Here is a 15,552-nt window from a genome sequence, read left to right on the forward strand (position 1 = left end):
CTTTTCTGTGCTCACAAGACCTAAAACATTACTGCAATTACCTTTTTTTTTTTTTTTTTTTTTTTTATGTTAAAGGAACCCCTTCTAAAGACAACATGCAGTGGAGCATTGATCCAGGGGCAGACCTTTCTCAGTATAAAATGGACATCACTATGGCAGACGGCAAGGTAAAAATAAATTGCAGTTTCCATGTACATTAAATAACAGTTGTCTTTGAGATAAGGTGACTAATAATCACAACATTTTGTATTTGATAAGGAAGGGAGTCAAACCAATCTGGAGGTCGATGACCTGGATTACACATATGTCAGTGAAAGTGTGATGATAAAGATGAAAAAACAGGAACATACAGAGAACGGTACATGTAAATAATGTTCTTTAATACCAATAGCGCTTATTGTAAGATAAACCATGAACAGTGGTCTCAATAAACCTCTCCCACAACAGCAATTGAGGCTTACATGCTTGATTATGTGTTATCCCGCAGCAGAGGAATGTAAAGGCCATGACAGCTTTGGAGAAATGTTTGACAAGACGGAATGTGAAGAGTATGTGTCCTATGCCCCCAGCCCTTCCCAGAGGTTGGACTTTGATGAAGAAAGTGAAACATCTGCACTCCAAACGAAAATGAGTGAAAGAGGTAATCCAGATCCTTCCCAATGATGGTAGTGTCAGAATTACTAAACTAGAATAAGAGACTGCAATAGATCCACCACTCCTCAGTGCACAAAAGTATTGTACAGTGATGGATGTTCTGGTATACTAAAAAGTGTCCAAGCTATTTATGTTCCCATACAATACAAATAAGTGTGACTGTGCAAGCTTGAGATGGATTACACTTCTGTGCAGTTTTGTGCCCAGTGTTTTCAATCACGGCAATATATAGAGCTTATTTATATTAAGGAATGTGTTGTGTTCTGGCTACATGCTTTTGCCATTTCAATTCTCTAAACAACGGCATAAGACTATATGGTTTCTGTCATTATTGCACCGTACATCACTATCTGTTAAAAGCCTCTGACTGCGCAGAGAGGGTGGGGAATTTTCCTAAGTCTCCTAGGGATAAATCACACTTAATTCACAATACTTATGGAAAATACTTCTAATATCCATAATTTATAGTAGAGGGTGCATTGCTCATTTATTATACATACGTTTTCTTAATGAACTGTGAAAAGATGACGTCATCACTTGCGATCTATACAGTTATTTACAGGCGTTTATATAAATATTAACATCACCTATGTATTACGAAGTTGCAAATACAGTTGGGTTGTGAAAGGATAAAGTTTGTCACATGTAAACCAGCGGTTTGTTTAACTGAATAATAACGGAAAACTTAAGAAAAAAATCTGTAAAAATGGGCATAGATCAATGAAGAGGGAAATGCTTGGAATAGATATAGGTAAAATGGAGGTTCATACAAAGATATTAAGAATACAAGTTAATGTGAGAAGTACAGTCCATGGTATATAAACAATCAGATTATCAGTATTAATAGAACAATAAGTAAACAGGATGTAGGTGGGGTTCTATGGGGAGAGGATGGTGTAATTTACCCATGGATCCCAAATCGGTTAAAACAAATGCTGGTGAAGCAATGCAGTTTTCTCTTTCATCCATTCTGGGGGACACTGCTACCATGGGGTTGAGTGAGGGGAGGTAGGAGTTGGCACCTAACTAGATAAGCTAGAGTTGTCGACATACCCCTCCCCCTGCCAACCCCCTGTCTAAAACAGAACACACTTGTTGAAGTGAGAGGCACCTGTCAGCAGAGAGCCGGACGGCTCTCACTGACGGGAGGGATTTTTTTCACATTTTAGAAAGAACGCTTCTCCAGCAGGTGACAAGCGACTTAGAAAGCCGCTGTCACGCTGAAGATGCAGAAAACTGGCGCTGCCCGCTGGGCATGGAGCGCCGGTACTCTGGGCTGCCGGCCATTGAAACATACCATTCTCCCTTCAGTGATAGGAGGGGGGAAACTTGGCGCTGCGGCTGGGCGTGGACAGAGGCGACTCTGCTTATTTAGAAGCAGAGATCGCCTGCCTGCTAAGGAGGCATGTGAAGGAGCAGCATTACAGGAGAGGAGCCAGGATATATAGGGGGAGTTATCGATATAGAACCCCCCCCCCCCCCCCCCCACCCCCCTGTTGTTTGGAGAACAGTCCTAAGGTGCCAAACCTGCCCGGGAACGAAGGCATCCGGTCACTGGCTTCCAGGGAACACTGAGCTGAAAGGCTTCTCCCTCTGGTCACTTGCTACAGCTATAGGAAGCTAAGTTGTATAAGAATTTCAGTTGTCTTATCTTTATAGTGGGACATTGTATATGATACTCTGCTCTCACATATAGTACTTGGTCAGGGATGCTATCTTTTGACACAGTCATAGATTAGTTAGTATCTTCCGATTATTCTTGTGTGTGTTTGTTGCTATTGGCTGTACTGTACGTTTTGAAAAATGTCTGATAAGGGAAAAGTACCTAAAGCCAAATATTATACTTGTTTTAAGTGTAATACTAAATTGCCTAGTGAACATTTGGACTCGGGGGCGCTCTGTTCTGACTGCACTGTGGCGGCGCAGTCTCAAAACACTGCCTCAATTTTCACAGAAACTCCAGCGTGGGCGGCTGCTCTGACACAGGGGGTTGGTGCGTTGGTACAACTGCCTTCTAAGCCCTCAGAAACTCCAGCGTGGGCGGCTGCTCTGACACAGGGGGTTGGTGCGTTGGTACAACTGCCTTCTAAGCCCTCAGAAACTCCAGCGGTTGCAGCAGTTCTTCCTTCAACCTCTGGAACGTCTGTCCCTCTTAATTCGGGGGTAGCTGCAGGGAGTGCCGAGTCAGTTACGTCAGGACTGGTTGGTCATACCTCTGCTGTGCCGTGTCAGACCCCTTCCCCTTCTGGATGAGCCGGCGTGGTCCGCTTCTTTTGTTAAGGGTCTAGATCAGTTAAACCGATTTTTAGAAAAAACAGAACAGCCAATCCTCTTTTAACACTGTCTGATTCGGAGAGATCTTCAGAAGAAGAGGGGGAAGTTTTGGAGGACTCCGATTCTGCTCAGGTGGATTTGGAGGAGTCACCTAGATATCGGGGTATTGATGACCGGGTAATAGCAGTGCGTCAGACCCTGGGGTTCCTGCAATTGGATGAGACTAGATCTACTGATCGGAGTCTTTTTAAGACGGCTACCAGACAGGCGGTTAGGTTTCCACCTTCTGCTGAATTAAGAGACATTGCAGAAGCATCTTGGAAACAACCAGACAAAAAGTTTGCTGTTCCAAGAAGGTATTTGTCATTATATCCTCTGGAGGAGGAGGATATAACTCGTTGGGAACAGGTTCCAAGAGTAGATACTCCTGTGGCGTGGTTAGCTAGCCAGACTACGCTGCCTGTTCCAGGAACAGCTTCATTGCAGGACCCGACTGACCGTAAGTTAGAGGCGTTCCTAAAGACCGTTTTTAAAGCAACGGGAACAAATTTCAGATCAGCGTTTTCATCAGCATGGGTGGCCAGAGCGATGGAAGCACGGGCCAGTTAGCTTCTCCTTTACAGGATTCCGAGTAGTTTCCGATGGCTCTGCACCTTAAAGAGGCTGCAGGGTATGTGTATGAAGCTCTGGGACCAGACAAGTAGGTCCAGATTGTCTGGAGGCAGGAGAGACTCTCTCCGAGGGAGGTCGTCTTCCTCTTCCTCCTCCTCCTCAGGCCGTCCCTCTTCCAAGCTTCCGGATAATCCGGCAGCATGACTTCCACCCTCCACTGTTAGCATCGGCAGGTGTGGGGGGACGTCCTCTGCTGTTCAGGGAGTCATGGGGGAGCAGCTGGGTTTGTGGAATCATGACAAGAGTTTTCATTATGGTCTTGGCGGGCCCAGCTCCTCGTGGTTTTGTTGTAATCAGCTTATCCTGCCATCCACAGAAAATACAAGCAATGCTTCAGTGTGTCGCTTTGTTTTTTTTCGCAGGGAGTTCTCATGAACGTTCCAGAAGACCAAATGAATCGGGGGTTTTACTCCAACCTCTGTTTGGTCTAAAAGTGGAATGGGTCTGTCAGGCCAGTATCGTTCCTCAGGTGGCTGAATATTCCCCTGCGGGTAGCTTCTCTTTGTATGGAATTACTGAGAATTGTCATCTGTCAGAGGGTATTTCTTTCAGTGGACAAAGGAAAACTCCTTGTAAGGTTTGACAAACCAGGTCATGATGGCCGCGGAGGTCGTCGGTTCTATTGTACATATGCCTACTAGGGAAGTTTCTGGTTTTCAGGTTAACCAGGAAATAGTCCTTCCAGTGTTCACAGAGGACTCTCAGGGACCTGGAACAGGAATTTGGTCTGCATTTAAAGAAAGAAAAAAAAAAGTGTGTATATATTTTTTATTATTTGGTTTTAATTCTTCAAATGAAGTCCTCTCATATAACCTTAGGATCCTCAAGTGATTGGTTGAACTTTCACACATTTGCTATTCTCAGTATATATTTCCATTAAATCAGGAACCGGCAGAATCATTTGCCCTTGATTGTGACTTGGTCTTGTTTTAGATAAATATGTGGCACAGTTTGAATGTTTGCTGCTATGTCTTTGTTCTCCTGTGATTTACACCTATACTTTACTGTGATGTACGATATATTTTGTAATTTGTTTAAATGCTGTATTTGTAGGGAGTGACGCTAAAGGAGAAGCCTACCAGAGACAGAAGGCATATATAGAGCCCTATGTACAGGATGCTGGAAGGTAATATAATTTGCACAACTCAAGAGTTTTCTGCATGAAACCAAATGTAAGCAAGCACTGTACATGTTTTCACAAGCACCTGACCTCCTCAATAATGTGAGTTGTCGGCTGAGTAATGTGGTTTTTCATGTGTTTAATATTTTGTAGTATTTCTTATTTTTAAAGCTGTCTGTTAGATAATCTTGTTAGTAAACTCTATAAAACCAGTACATTAATGTGTAAATATCTCCTGGTCTCTCCACCTGCCCCCCTAAACATAGTATCACTGGATTTTTTAGATCATTAAAGCACCTGTTCGTTTTTCCTCTACTAACCAACGGTTTAAGCTAGAATAGGGTATTTTATTTCTAATTAGTCTATTGCACATTGAATACAAAAACAAATGTTCACTTTCAAAAAACGAATGTCCACAAATTCCATTTTCAATTTAAAAGTAACACAGCTTTTCACATGCCAAATGTTTTAAAAACGTAATGCAGCACATATCGAAGAAAAAGCATATTTAAGTTAAATCACCCATCTAAACAGCCCAACATAAATTTGAGTCAAAACCATGACAAGTCCTACTGGAATTGGAATAAAGTGTAGTCAATTAGCCTAAAGTACATAGAAAAGAAGAATCACACTCCAAATACAATATCTCCGTTGTCTAGGCTATTTATTTATAAGTCTTAAATACAGGCTAATTGGTGATTGTGATTTGTTGGCTTAATTTTCAGAAAAAAGCCAGCAGTAGATTACCCGCATACTGAGGTGGTGAGGAACAAGGAGGAGAGGAGGAAACTCCTTGGGCACACTTGTAAGGAATGTGAACTAGTAAGTAAATCTGTGGCTGTCTTACTTTTTTAAAATATATCCTTACTTGGTACTCAGAGAAAGTTTAAGAAGTTGAACTTCTCTTACAAGGTTTTTTATTTTTTTCTGCTTTATGAATGGTTCATTTCACTGGTAAATAGTTTTTTCATAACACATGAATCAACAACAATTTGAAGGGACACTAAGTGACGTGACGTACTTAAGTTCATTCTGGATCTGTACTGGCTGTAATAAATGAGACTCTCCTGTGAAGTGTCACAAGTTTGGTAGATAAATACATCACTTTTGGTTCTTCAGGTAAAGAAACGGGGGAGGTATTTTGACGATTGGTGAGATTATTGTATAGAACACTTATCAGTGGAGATTGTGCAATGATATTAACAACTTTTTTATTTTATTTTAACCAAAGTGTAACTTGCAAAAGTAAACCTGCAGTAGATATTGTGTAAAGATTTTAAATTAAAAGTCTATCTCAGAGGTAAATGCGTTACATACATGGTGGGGAGAATGTCTTTCTGCCAAGGCAAACAAAAAATTATAGTTTAATTGGTATGAAAATAACAAATAATACTTTACCCGTAAATGTTAGACCAAGCCATTCGATAAAGCAGATGCATATGGTGGTGATAGGATTTTACAAATCCTATATTATGATTCTAAATAGCAGGGGTACGTTTTGTGATTTGAATAATTGTGAGAGTCTACAAGGGACACATAATGGAAAAGTACCGTATATACTCGAGTATAAGTCAACCCGAATATAAGCCGAGGCACCTAATTTTACCACATAAAACTGGGAAAACTTATTGACTCGAGTATAAGCCTAGGTTGGAAAACAGCGCTAATTTAACCACAAAAAACTAAATAAAAATGATAGGTTCCATCTATGAAATCATTTTTAGCTAAACCATAAATAACAGTACATGACAAGGAACATTCATAAATGATTATAAAATCATTGGGTACAACCTAACCTAAATAAATGAAAGGATCTATATATTATGCCCAATGATAGGTCTGTATAGCTGGGCAGTATATGGTGGATCAATAAAATAACAGTGTGACAGTCAAACTGGAGGAAGATGACATATCTTCATAGGGATCGTAGTCCTGCATAAGGTACCTCCGTACTTGCGCTAACGGCGTGTCAGCAATAGATGATGGATCAATAGATGTTCAACGTGACAGTGAAACTGGAGGAAAAAGACATCAAACTAAAAACGCAAGAAATGCAGGGCACACTTACAAATCTTCATAGGGATTGTGGTCCCGCATAAGTGCCTTCGTACTTGCGCTGACAACGTGTCCGCAATGGAATCCGATGTCCGAAAGATGAAACAGGTGCGCACCTGAAAAAAAGTCTAGAAACTCGCTACCGCAGAAAGGGTTCCTAGTATGTCCGTGGATGATGACACATCAGCGATCTCAGCGGACTGGATCTCCGTTCATCAGGTGAGTGTGGAAGTTGGTCACAGGAGTATGCAGCAATATGCTGGTGACTTGGAACACAGCAACGCGTTTCGTCCACCCCTTGTGGACTTTCTCAATCAGGAAATAGATTGAGAGATGCTAGGCTTACCCCGCAGTGGAACGCACGTGCGTTCCAACAACAGGAAGTTCGGCATTTGGAACGCAAGTTTGCGTTCCAAATGCCGAACTTCCTGTTGTTGGAACGAATATGTGTTCCAATGCAGAAGTTAACAGTCGAGGGACCGGACACCAGGTAAGTTCACCCGTGTATAAGCCGAGTGGCCTTTTTCAGCATACAAAAATGTGCTGAAAAACTCGGCTTATACACGAGTATATACTGTATATTTGGGTTTTTGCCTGCACTTCGATCCTAAAAAACCTAGACAATACAACTAGGTGAATGTTTTCACTGGAAAAAGAAATGTTCTGGCCACCAAAGGAGATTTTGAAAACAAACATGAATCTAAACTTGCGGACATTGGAGGAATGAATTAAGTCGTCATTAATATAATTTTATATATAAATTGAATTGCAATAATGTCTATATCTGTTTGTACGTAGCAGCCAATCAGATTGTAAGATTTTTCTAGTACAATTTATAAAATGAAAGCAAAATTCTGGTAAGGTTCAGGTCACCACATTTATGCCCAATTACTTGTAGACCTGTTTTTATAGAGGTCCCGCAATGTATGTGGGAATGTGATATATCTGCATCATAATTTTACAGTGTGTTACGCATGTAGCAAAATAAACAGCTGGAACAGACTGTGTGCTTTAGTAGGGTTGTGCTTTAGAAGGGTCTATTGTTTGGATTACATTGTTCGCTTGTTTTACAATTAAAATAAACTAATAAATGCCTATCTTGTAAAAGGCTACCTGACAAGTGTACATACAATGTCATCTTGTCAGTTACTTTTACAAGTATATCTTTTTAATGTTACATTACTTTTATTGCATGGTCAATTTTTTTAATCAAGGTATGATTCACAAAGAGGAAACCTTGTTTCCTTAAGTAAGCATTGCAGTTTTTATTGTGAACACACTGGTTTTCAGTTCTATTTATGCTAAATCTCACAACTTCTAACAGTCAGTTTAGTCTGACAAGGTAAAAAATGTAATTTATAGGTGATTCGATTGTTACAAGCTAATCTTACAACCTATTTACCACAATGGTATGATAATACCTGTAAAGTGTCTTTAGAACTAGTACTCCCACTAGTGGGAGAACACTGTCAGTGCTACTTATAAGACACAGTTGATTATCAATCTGAACCTGACTAGCTGAGATTTTCTGATCTATATTATCAGTACTATGCCGACCTTCCAGAAGAAGAGAGAGCCAAGAAACTGGCAGCCTGCTCCCGTCACCGCTACCGATATATCCCACCCGGTACACCAGAAAACTTCTGGGAAGTGGGCTTTCCTTCTACTCAGACTTGTAAAGATAGAGGTAAGAGATGGGCCTTTCTCCAGAAAATGTAATCGAACCACAACTAGCATCAAGCAAAGAACTTTTAGTAATTATTGAAACTAATCTCTTCAAGAACCATACTGCTTTATCTATCAGATCTCCAACGCTAAATAACCAAGACCTTGCTTTCCCTACCAAAGGTTATATAAAAGAGGAACTGTCTCCCTGTCATCGACCACGTAGAAGACAACCCTATAATGCAATATTTTCTACAAAAGGCAAGGAACAGAAGACCTGAAACTGCACATTTTCTTCTTTCTTTTCAGTCTTTATTATGTGGCAGACTAAACTTTTTTTAAAGAAGACTTCTGTCATTTCTTGTTTGCATTAAAGGCAGTCTGTAATTGCACATTCAATGCTCATGGTATGTTGGAGAGCCTAAAGTAGATTCACCTGTAGGATGCTTTAGGATATACTATATACCTACATATATGCTTATGTAGCTATCTAGGAAACCTATCCTGGAGACTAAACTACCTTGCTGCTCTGCACACAGTGGGACATGTGGTCGACGGCCTTTAAAGCTTTCCTGCTGTTGTCACTTGATTTCCTGCCTTGCACCCCAGGTTATAGTGAAAATAAACCACTGTGTCTATTAAAATATCTACAGTAATATTTAATTTGTATATTACTACTTTTATATGTGGAAGTTTTAGCACCTTTTTTTTTAATGAGTAGGGTGCTGTGTTTTGCACTGGATAACTTAAAGCTTATAGATGTATTACACATTATCTGTAATTAATAAAAATGTGAATTATATTGTTTTCGATGTGTTTTTTTTTATTTGATTTGGAATGTGTAGCTGAAATATCCAGCTCCCAAGTAGATAAGTTAGAAACAACTTTAATAAAATGTTTCCACCAGAAGGAAGTGGTGAATAACAAACTGCAAACTATTATTGAATAAAAAAAAGATGAGCAAAGTACCATTTTAAATTTCCATCTTTTGTTATTTTTAGTTATCTATGGTCAATTTTTTTGTGCGATATATCTCTATCTATAATTACTGTGGCACCCACCACTACATTGCATCCAGTACAAGTAAAGCTTTTCATGCATGGTTGTGGAATGTAGAATTATCACTTGTTGCAGTAAGCAGTATGTCCAGCAGAGGGCGGCGAAGAAACATGTTTAATGCTTTACCAACTTTATTCTGCCTGCAAGGTCACATAGTCTGTTCGCATGAATACATTGTTTATCAAGGTAAAATGTTCAAACTAAAATCACCTGACAACCTTTAAATGGTTGGCTTTTCTTATAAATGATTGCCTACTCTGAGACAAAACACCCATTTTCTGTTGAAAGTGTCACCAGGCAAAAAGCTTTTAGATGAAAAACATTTAGAAATCTTTAGTAATGTACATAATTGCCTTACTTAATAGAAGTCCAAGATATAATAGTTCCTGAATCATTTGTATATGTTTATGGAAATATTTTTAGTTGAATTGCGGTGTTTTTAGCTTGAATGATTTTTTTATTTATTTATTTTTACTAAAGTGACTTTTGTTTTACGTTTAATGGCCCTTTGCTTATACTACAAACTGAAAAGTATTTCTTTATAGAATTGCATTAAAATGTATTCATTCCATAATTTCACCCTAATTGTAATGCCACCCTCATTACACCAGTTTTGGCCTGTGGTTTAAGTTGGCATTTTTAAAGGCTCCCCCAGCCTCACTTCTTCTTGTTGTACATCACTCCAGCTATAGACAATGAACAGTAATCCGTGCAGTGGTCCTCCCTGCCTCTATCAAAGGTATGTAGAATTGAGATCTAGTTTTTCCTTTCCATTTATTTATACCAACACTTTTTTAAACTGTCCTGTGATAACATGTTATCCTCCTTTTTCTGGGGCTTCTCAGGCTCCAGGGAACAGCTCTGGTCTGGCATTGCCTAAAAATGCATTTTTACATGGCCTATACGCTAGTTGGTGGACTTGCATAACCCGGCTACCTGACTCATTGCAGGCACTACTGAAATTTTAACTAATGTTGCGTATTGAGGCAACCGAGCTGGTTGGTTCAACGAGATGTTTGTGTACTGTCATCCTGATTTGCAATTCTCTATCTTAAGATTGGTATGACCATGGAAAGACTTGATCCGTGTTTATCCCTCTGTGGCAGAATTACAAACAGGCCTTACTTCTTAATCTCCCTGACTGAGTTTTGGTGCTAGTGGTACATTAAATAATTTGGATAATTGTTTCAGCGACAAACCTCCTTCCAGTACATTTAGTCAGAATTTAATCTTTTGAACACTGCCTTTTTCAAATACTTATGCACCAGCATGCCACATCTGTGAAGACAGGATTCACTAATATTACATTTGAAGCAGATGTAATTGAAGAAACCCTGAAAAATTTAAATCAATAGTATGACTCAGTACTGTAAGTGCTAAGATGGGGCACGCTACCGTGCCGTGTGCAGATGCGGGGCACGCTACCGTGCCGTGTGCAGATGCGGGGCACGCTACCGTGCCGTGTGCAGACACTGGGCACGCTACCGTGCCGTGTGCAGATGCGGGGCACGCTACCGTGCCGTGTGCAGACACTGGGCACGCTACCGTGCCGTGTGCAGATGCGGGGCACGCTACCGTACACTGTGGATCCTAGATCTCCCAGACCCAGCTAAAGATGAATTGTTGGAGATCACGGTTAATTTGCTGGGCTATGTTGCCAGAGATGATCTCATACAAGTAAAATTGGCTCATAGAATTTTTATTACACAACCACCATACTTAAATGATATAGTACACAGCTTCTGATCAGTGTCACAGGTGCAACATTGCTAGGTGATCTCTGTTTGACATGGCGCCGGAGTGTCCACCAGTCAGGAACTGATAGATGATCAGCTGGGTCGGTCTCTGGTGTGATGGGATATGTTTATAATTCTTTAAGATTTTCCATGTTTTAAACCCACAAGATCATTTTTTTTTTTACCTGGAATGAACAAATATCCTCTAGAACAGTGGAAGCAACGTAATAATGACTCTACAATATTTTATGTAGTGACCTGCATGCTGAGAGGCTGGTCTCTAAAATACTCTAAATATGAGATCTGTGATTTGCGATCCCAAACTTGGCAATCTAGTAAATGCTGAATATCAGTTTGTTTTGTTTTTTACTGGGTTTTTGAATTTTAAAGCTAAAACATATAATTAAAAACCTTTTAAAAAAAAAAAAAAAAAAAGCATTCTAAGATCAGAAGATCTTTGTTAAAAACAGTTTAACACACATTCAATTAAAAATATTCTATTTTTTATTATAAACATATGTGACTGTATAGCTGGGCCTGACTAATTAAACACTACCATCAAGAATAGTATGCTAATATTACATCTGCTTCACCCATAAAGCAGGGAAAAAAAATACTTTTGCCAACAGATTCTTTGCCAAAGCAATACGCAAAACAACATAAAGGTCAAAACATCCCATGTTTCTCTAAATTCTTAGTAGTCTTTTACCTATGCTCTTTGTGCCATGAATTGTGTATTGTCAATGTACAGTATGTACTGTATGTCCACTTATGTACCACAACCCAGCTACAGCATGATGGTGTTTTTCTGTAAAGTGGTTTTGAGTAAAGGTGCCTGAGCCTTGTGTATTTGCTTTTACATCTGCAGGTAGCCATCTGTCTTGCCTTTTTCCTTGAAATTAAGAAACCATTATCACACTTCCTACTGCTGCCATTTACCAGAGAAGTTGTCCCAAGTTTTCATACTGACTTTAATTGATTGACTTCTTGTGAAAGATAATCCGAAAACAACAGCAGCACAATGCAGATTCTCCCTATTGGTAAAAGTAGACTGTCATGTGTTAAAATTGGTATCTAGGGAGTCTACCTTCTTGTTGTGCAGAACACCCAGGAGAAATGTACTGTAATGTAATTATTCTGCAACCTTTTTTTTTTATTTAACTGATCTATTTTTCTTACAACCATTCATTCTGCAAGCAAGGTAAACAATTACATAAAATAATTTACACTTTAAAAATATTGCCTATTTTAGAAGACTTTGCCTATTTTGAACCCCAATCCCACGGTTGGTTTTGCAAATACAATGATTTTGGACTCGTATGATGCCGGTGCCTGCATAGCTGGCCATACCGTCTTTTGATATGCCTTATTTTGAAAGTGATCTACACACTTGTTCAGAAAAGGCAAGAGGCAAGCTTATAAAGTGTAGCAGTAGTACCTATATACAACAAGTAGATGGTTGAAAATTAAATATGTCAATTATAACAATAACTGATACAAGGTACTATGCATGTGCCTGGATATCATTCCGTCGTTCATAATGGCAATAAAGTTGATGGTGTGTTGATGGTTCACCGAGGTCCTAAATGCAATATGTTATAGTTACTAGTATCTATGGGGGCTTGTAGGCTATCATCCTAGGGGCAGCTGGCCACTGCATAAAATATCACACCTTCCCCAGTGCTCTTTTTGTGGTAGAACAGACAGATTTTATTTTTTTTTCCCTCCCAAACACTTTATATTTTTTTGTTTGTTGTGTCAAAAAAAATATCAAATGTGTAAGCAGCCACGAATCTTGAATTTCAGTTCCATTGGGTGACTTTTGCCTTTATGCAACAAGCATTAGGCTTCTAGTACCTTGCCCGAATGACCCCTACCCCCCCAACATTAGGCTGTACCATTTTCATTGTATGTAGTGTCAAGTTTTACAGAGGATGACAGATTTTGAAGTCTTGTTCTAGGAGGTGAATCCAGGAAAAGAAAATGTTGCAGGATTATTGCTAAAACTATTGCAAATGAGCTTGAACCAAAACTGGTAGTCTGATACTTTTGTAATATGTATAAAGAGAAGTGGGGCTCAAGATTGTGAGTTGGAAATCTCTGTAGGTGTAAAACCAAGCTCCATGCTTGCAGTGATGTCTCATTCAATAATAAATTCAGACGCAGCATGTGAGTAGTCTCCAGCATATGATTCTCAGTCCAATGACAAGGCTACAAGTTAACTTTAATTACTACAATATAAAATGGTAACTTTTTTTTCCTTGCCCGTGGACAAACTTGTGAGTTTCTTGGATCTCTGAACATTTATAAATGTACCTCTATCTGTGTGTTCTCTGATTTGCTTAAGTATTTATTGTGTATTTTAAGTGCAATTGCAACATCGCTCAGTTATAATACACATTTGATCGAAATTAGTTTAAATGAGCCCTGTGTATCTACATTTATCTATACACTTTCCTGTCTCTTAGCTGTAGGCTAAGCTTGTCCTCTAGTACGTCTGTCAGTTTTTACAAAATTAAACCATCTGGGTTACAGTACTTTGTACCTATGCACCCTAAATGTCCCTATTTCTGCCTAGCTTTACTATAGGGGTAAACACATATACTGCAATGTAATGTATCCTGGTGTGGCTATTTCAAACATTGCAATATCTGGAAGTTATATTGTTAATTAATGTAGGATTATTCTATTATCAGAAAAATATGTTGCAATTAAAGTGTAGACCTTTAGTGTAGACTAATAGTTCAGTCACTCAGAAAACAAGCAATCTGCAGCGCCATGAACACGTTCTACAAGCAGATGACCAAATATTTACATCCAAACATTCCGAGTACAGTGCCCAGCTGCTGCTGTCCAAATACTGTGCTGACACAGTAGTAGCTGCTGGAAGTTGAATAATTATGTCTTCTCTTTAGAAATGTTTTAATAATCCGGAGGCAAATACTTGTTTTATGTATTATACAAAAGTCTGCCTCAGCACAAACAATATGTCTGCAACTGAGGAGATGCCTCACTATTCTAAATGGATGAGAAAAATATTGCCAAAATTCTAGAAATGTATTAAAAAAAACAATGTATTCTCAAGTAAAAAAAAAAAACAAGTATTCGTTCATTCATGAGACGCATAATCCCCAAACCTTTGTCACTTTAATGTAACTGATGCTGAACACTGTTGAGATTATAAACTAAGCAACAGACCTCTTCTAGTTAGAGGCCATGTAAGGTCCAAATGGTTCTGTACTGTCGACGATTGCTGTTAGAAACCAGAAAGCAAATAAAAATGTGCAATTGTTGAATATTGGGGGAGGGCGCTACAAAAACAACCTCTTTCTACTTTGCAGTTTTAAGATGTACTTTCTCAAATGCATGTAAATCTAGCAGGTGAGCCACATGTATTTAAGAAATAACCCAATTATTTTTAAATGCATCCCTGGATTTGTAACATCGAACACATCTAGAGAAGAAGTACACATCACATTAGTACACATTAAGAAACAATTGTAACCATGTAGATGTCATGTATCTTTAAAACACATTTCACTAATATAAACTATTGGGGGGACACATTTCAGCAAATTACATACAAGCGCCATTAACTTTGAAATGCACGAGGGAAAACAACCATACATCAACAATGTAACAACATGTAACAATGTTTTAATGTGAGTGACCATGAGGCAGTGAGAGTAAATTTGTTTCCATGACAAATGTTTAAAAATAAAAAATAAATAAAAATGTAAATTTCATACACAAACTGATCTACAGTTAACAGGTATCTCTGACTGCTCTGGTCACCACCCTGGAGAAGCACCGTATCTTCCATCCACTGCCCAGTGTTCTAGTAAACACTGTTAGAATGATCATATACAGTAGGGATGGTTGCTGACCAACTTGCCGTCAAAGACAGCCTGACTCTTTGTGAGCAGGGCTGCACTTAACATAGTGAGGCAGCTATTCCTATGCACGTAAAAGTGAAGTGTACAGGTTTAAAGCTTATGTATGCCTGCTGTAAAAAGGGAGGTCTTTGAAGGGTTAAAGAATGGAAGATTAATCTGATGACTATAGCATAAGCAAACCGAGGGGGGGTTTCTAGTGTCTTGTAACCCCCCTCCCAGCATGGGGCACTGTATACTTGAGGTGGCTTGCCCCAGGGATAGGAATTGCCTGTGTATATGATGTGGATAGGAAGAGTTGCAGAGCAGCTAAGCACTGTCTAAAATTATAGTCATGCCCACTGGCAGCATAGCGTGGAAACCCATCTCTACACATCCTGCCTTTGCCTCTGCCTGGTAAGATCCACATATAACTTTTTGGTGA

At 39.2% G+C, this 15,552-nt stretch overlaps 1 protein-coding gene across 8 annotated transcripts in view; it reads left to right on the top strand.

Annotated features, from left to right (window-relative positions):
• The window catches only part of RBBP8 (RB binding protein 8, endonuclease), a 52,015-nt gene extending 42,773 nt beyond the window's left edge, over window positions 1-9,242 (top strand). For 7 of the 8 annotated variants that reach the window (XM_075213409.1, XM_075213408.1, XM_075213415.1 and 4 more), the window contains 7 exons: window positions 76-167; window positions 259-364; window positions 488-640; window positions 4,654-4,726; window positions 5,446-5,542; window positions 8,321-8,462; window positions 8,624-9,242. In XM_075213409.1, the coding sequence (XP_075069510.1) occupies window positions 76-167; window positions 259-364; window positions 488-640; window positions 4,654-4,726; window positions 5,446-5,542; window positions 8,321-8,462; window positions 8,624-8,721 (761 nt within the window). In that variant the 3' untranslated portion in view covers window positions 8,722-9,242. The remainder of the gene's footprint in view (window positions 1-75; window positions 168-258; window positions 365-487; window positions 641-4,653; window positions 4,727-5,445; window positions 5,543-8,320; window positions 8,463-8,623) is intronic. The other variant, XM_075213414.1, reaches the window with a different exon arrangement.
• Window positions 9,243-15,552: the final 6,310 nt, after the last annotated feature.

Source organism: Mixophyes fleayi, chromosome 5 (assembly GCF_038048845.1).
Source record: "Mixophyes fleayi isolate aMixFle1 chromosome 5, aMixFle1.hap1, whole genome shotgun sequence".
NCBI classification, from domain to species: domain Eukaryota; kingdom Metazoa; phylum Chordata; class Amphibia; order Anura; family Limnodynastidae; genus Mixophyes; species Mixophyes fleayi.